General features: G+C 39.9%; 2 protein-coding genes across 3 annotated transcripts in view; one reads left to right on the top strand and one right to left on the bottom strand.

Annotated features, from left to right (window-relative positions):
* LOC123506052 (electron transfer flavoprotein beta subunit lysine methyltransferase-like) overlaps window positions 1-5,000 on the top strand; it is a 103,836-nt gene that overhangs the window by 6,852 nt on the left and 91,984 nt on the right. The gene's annotated exons all lie outside the window — the stretch shown is intronic.
* The window catches only part of LOC123506049 (myosin-IIIb-like), a 40,103-nt gene that overhangs the window by 8,717 nt on the left and 26,386 nt on the right, over window positions 1-5,000 (bottom strand). Inside the window, exons 22-25 of one of the 2 annotated variants that reach the window (XM_045257890.1) lie at window positions 4,540-4,746; window positions 1,966-2,078; window positions 1,175-1,360; window positions 351-515 (exon numbers count right to left, since the gene is read on the bottom strand). In XM_045257890.1, the coding sequence (XP_045113825.1) occupies window positions 351-515; window positions 1,175-1,360; window positions 1,966-2,078; window positions 4,540-4,746 (671 nt within the window). The remainder of the gene's footprint in view (window positions 1-350; window positions 516-1,174; window positions 1,361-1,965; window positions 2,079-4,539; window positions 4,747-5,000) is intronic. The other variant, XM_045257891.1, reaches the window with a different exon arrangement.

The raw sequence follows: 5,000 nt of genomic DNA, 5'->3' as shown, positions 1-5,000 counted from the left end.
TTTGTTAACATGGCACTGATATTACAGAAACTCCCTTTAAAAGCCGTGTAACTTCAGCTAGAACTCTTCAGTATTTGGACGCATTTTTACCATGAGTTTTGAGTATGATTGAAGATTTTATTAACATTAGGGATGGTCTATGGAAGTACGAAGGTTAATGGCCAGAGTCTTCACTATTTCAATCCCCACATAAGTTTCTGAACCTGTATAAAATCATCAAATAGTAAGCAGAATAGATATGAAAACGTGTCATTGTACTGAAAGGGTTAAAATTGTAGAGGTGAGGCACAGAAGTATTTCAGATTATTGACCTAACTTTCACTATTTCAATTAACTGCTGAGCTCCTTACCGGGACGGGTGGCGCCTTCTTCCTCTGCTCGTTGATCGCTTGGGGAATATTGTCGAATCCTTTGGGACGCTTGTAATTCGAGTCAGGTTTGCGAACCTCCTCCAGGCGAATCCCAGCCTTGTGTTTTCGTAGGAACTTGTGTGTTTCCTGATTTTCCATGTGCACCTGAGGAAGGGACAATGACAAGTGAGTGAGAGAGGGAGTTGAACTTTTTGCTGCAATGATCGTGTTTCCTTTAACTCCTTCAGTACTAAGACACTTTTTTTTATCATGATTTTTGAGCATGATTAGACAATTTTATTTACATTAGTAATGGTTTGTGGAAATCAGAAGAGAATTGGTAAGAGTCTTCGCTATTTTAATCCGCACGTGAATTTCAGGGGATATATAAAATCCCCAAATGGTAAGCAGAATGAATATGGAAACGCGTCATGGAACTGAAGGGGCTAATCTTCGTAGCACTGTGAAGATGGGAGAGAATAGAGAGAGAGAGAGAGAGAGAGAGAGAGAGAGAGAGAGAGAGAGAGAGAGAGAGAGAGAGAGAGAGAGAGAGAGAGAGAGAAAAAAATCGTCCTTTAAACTTCAGAAATATATACAAGAATTTAGCATGAAAATAGTGTCCAAAAAGTTATACAGATATCAAAGAATCCTTTTTGTTTAGCAGTGAAAGTCTTTAGATTAAATTAACTGGAGGTTGAAATGAAACTGCAGGTGTATGTGCAGGATGTGATGCAGGATGAGAGAGAGAGAGAGAGAGAGAGAGAGAGAGAGAGAGAGAGAGAGAGAGAGAGAGAGAGAGAGAGAGAGAAAGACACGTTACTTACTTGCTGGGAGAACATAATCAGATCTGTCATTCTCTTGCTGTTTGTGTACCGGCCGAGATTCTTCCCAGGTGCCTTCCCTTCCTCTGCCTTGCTTTCCTTGGGTTTCTCCGGCTCCTTCCTCTTCTTGTACTTCCCCCAGAACTTCTGAATGATCATCGCCGCCTCGTCCGGGGAGAGACCTTCAGCCTTGAGGGTTTTGAAGGGGAAGGGAAAAGGAGGAAAGTGTTATTGGTGTTCCGCTTTTGTTATTTGTTGTTGTTATTGATGTTGTTGCTGTTGTTGTTGGTGGTGGTGGTGGTGAGGTGGTGGTGGTGTTGTTATTGCTGTTGTTGTTGTTGTTGTTGTTATTACTATTATTGTATTATTATTATTATTATTATTATTATTATTATTATTATTATTATTATTATTATTATTATTACTATTATTATTATTATTATTATTATTATTTCTGCTGATATTATTATTACTACTACTACTACTACTACTACTACTACTACTACTACTACTACTACTACTACTACTACTACTACTACTACTACTACTACTACTACTACTACTACTACTACTACTACTACTACTACTACTACTACTACTACTACTACTACTACTACTACTACTACTACTACTACTACTATTACTACTACTACTACTACTACTACTACTACTACTACTACTACTACTACTACTACTACTACTTCTAATGATAAGATATCTATGCCTTAACATGACAAATTGGTTACTGCATCTTTATCACCTCTTATTCCTCCTCCTCCTCCTCCTGTGCTCACCTCGAGGGCTTTGGACGCCTCCTCCGCGTTGTCCAAGTGCTTCTCCACCACCCTGCTGAGTCGCTCCTCTAGCACGGGGCCCCACTCCTTCCGGGTGCGGTAGCCCTTGTAGTCTGTCCAAGAAGGATGGAGGGGGAGAGAGAGCGGGTTTAAATTCAGTAATGGCTGTGTATTGACCTTTGTGTTTGCCATTAGTGATGGTGATAGAATGAGGGTTTGGAGGTGCATTATTGGCTCGTGTGTGTGTCTATGTGTTTGCTTATTATGGAAGCTGAGGGACCACTTGCTGTATGGGAAATAGAGGGAAGGTTTAATTTAGTTAGTTGGTGCTTTTATATGTGTATTCATAAGCCTGTTTTTTTTTATCACTCAAGCTGATGAAGATGAGTGCTTATTCCCTTCAGTACTACAACGCGTTTTCATATTTATTCTGCTTAGTATTTGGTGATTTTATACAGCTTCAGAAACTTATGTGGATGATTGAAATAGTGAAGACTGTTGCCATTAATCTTTTTAGCCTCCATAGACTCTTGCTAATGTCAATAAAATCGTCTAATCACACTAACAGTTCATGATAAGAATGCGTTCCAGTACTGAAGGCGTGAAGTTGACTGGTGTTTGTCATGTATACTGACTCGTGTGTGTGTTCTTCTCATTAGTCAAGGTGATTGAAGTGACAGGAAGCAAGTAATGTTTGTAATGATGTTTATGTATGAGTTTTTTTTTTCAACCAAATTTTCATATTATTTTTTTCATATAAATACCAATTACAAGCATAATTATTTTTGTTTTAGTCCGTGTATTTTACTTTTATTTTTTGCTAGATAAGTAATATTTCTGTATGTCTTTTTTTTCGTTATTTTCTTTTTACATTTGATTTATCGCAAGGAAGTCGTAATAATCCATATGCACATTTATCTCAAATAATTTTAGTCGCGTTTTATGTGTATCATTTAACAGCACGCTTTATGGTTCATGTGTGTAATTCACTGTTTGATCTGCTGCAGTCTCTCACGAGACAGCCAGACGTTACCCTACGGAACGAGCTCAGAGCTCATTATTTCCGATCTTCGGATAGGTCTGAGACCAGGCACACACCACACACCGGGACAACAAGGTCACAACTCCTCGATTTACATCCTGTACCTACCACTGCTAGGTGAACAGGGGCTACACGTGAAAGGTGTGTGTGTGTGTGTGTGTGTGTGTGTGTGTGTGTGTGTGTGTGTGTGTGTGTGTGTGTGTGTGTGTGTGTACTCTCCTGAAGCAAGGAAGCTTAACAAGTGACGCGACAGAGGTACATAACTATCAAAGAGTGTGCCGCGTGTTTAGGAATAATACACGCAAACAAACATTCAGATATGCCTCCATGAAAAAAAAGGTGTAAATTAAATAAAAGAAAGAATAAATAGATAGCTAGATAAATGATAAGTGAATAGATGAAATAAACAAAAATGAACATAGACAAATAAAAACAAAATATATGAGTAAAATAAATGAATAAACCAATGAATAAATAAGTGACGAATGAAAAAAAAAAGAACAAGTAAATAGATAGATAAAATGACAAGTGAACAGATAAAATAAATATAAAGCAAAATGAACATAGATAAGTAAACAAAATATATGAGTAACTAAATGAATGAACCAATGAATAAGTTAGTGGATAAATAAATAACTAAATAAATAAATACGTACAAAGACAAGACCCCAAGACAATTCACTATAAACAAAGCAGGCTGTGAGCAGGTTGCAGACTGACTAAGATCCAGGTTAATGATATCGCATGCCGAGAAGTCAAGTAAGGGAAGGTTACAGATGGGGTAGGCTCGTGGTTGGTGGGATAAGCAAGGTTACAGGTTAACAAGCGTGGCACAGGTGAGGCTGGTAGGAGAATGGAGAGAGGTGGAGTGAGAGAGAGGGAGTTAGGTGATGTTTGTGTGGATTATAGAGGAGAAAGGAGGAGGAGGAGGAGGAGGAAGAGGAGAAAGAAACAGAAAGAGGAAGAGGAAGAGATGGAAGAGGATTGTTCGTGAAGGATCGGAAGGTGAAGGAAAAAATAGTGATTATGTAGGGAGAAGAAGAAGAAGAAGAAGAAGAAGAAGAAGAAGAAGAAGAAGAAGAAGAAGAAGAAGAAGAAAAAAAGAAAAAAAAAGAAAAAGAAGAAGATGAAGATGATGATGATGAACTAGAACAAGAAGAACAAGAAGAGTAGGAGGAGGATGAGGAGGAGGAGGAGGAGGAGAAGGAGGAGGAGGAGGAGAAGAACAAGAACAAGAAGAGAAGGAGAAATTGATGAAAAATGAGCCATGCAGCTACAGACCAACTAATCATTCGCTTTAACAACATACACACTTTAGCTTTCCCAAAAGAAAGAAAGAAAGAAAGAAAAAAAATAAAAGAAAATGAAATAATAACAAATATATGCACCAATAAAAATAACAAAGGAAAAAAATAAAATAATGCAGGCGGATCATGTTTGGGAGCGTGTCTGGTGGGAGAGGAGCATAAATAACATTGGACGAGCCAGGCTTTAACTGCAGGCCATTTGAACAGGTCACCCCATCATCTTACAGGCCTGAATAATGATGGCAGCCTCTTCCTGCGACAGAGGCCCTGGAGACTTGCTATCTGGTGTGGGCGCCTTCTTATCTGGTGTGGGCGCCTTCTTATCCGGTGCGGGCGCCTTCCTCTTCTTCTTCGCCTCCTTCTCGTCCTCTTTTTCAATGGAGGACTGCGCACCAAGGGCTCCCATCATCTTTGCCTTCATCCATTGCTGACCTACAGGAGCAAAGGGCGACGTCTCCTAAGGACGCTTCCTAAGGGCGTCTCCAAAAGGGCGTCTCCTAAGGGTGTCTCCTAACGGCGTCTCCTAAGGGCGTCTCCTGAGGCGTCTCCTAAGGGCGTCTCCTAAAGGTGTCTCCTAGGGGCGTCTCCTGAGGACGTCTCCAAAGGGGATCTCCTAAAGGTGTCTTCAAAGGGCTTCTCCTAAGGATGTTTCCTAAGGGTGTCTCATAAAAGCGTCTCCTAAAGGC

The sequence above is a fragment of the Portunus trituberculatus genome, chromosome 19 (genome assembly GCF_017591435.1).
Source record: "Portunus trituberculatus isolate SZX2019 chromosome 19, ASM1759143v1, whole genome shotgun sequence".
NCBI classification, from domain to species: Eukaryota; Metazoa; Arthropoda; class Malacostraca; order Decapoda; family Portunidae; genus Portunus; species Portunus trituberculatus.
The sequence above is the reverse complement of the archived record's forward strand: the minus strand, read 5'-3'. Positions and strand labels throughout refer to the sequence as shown.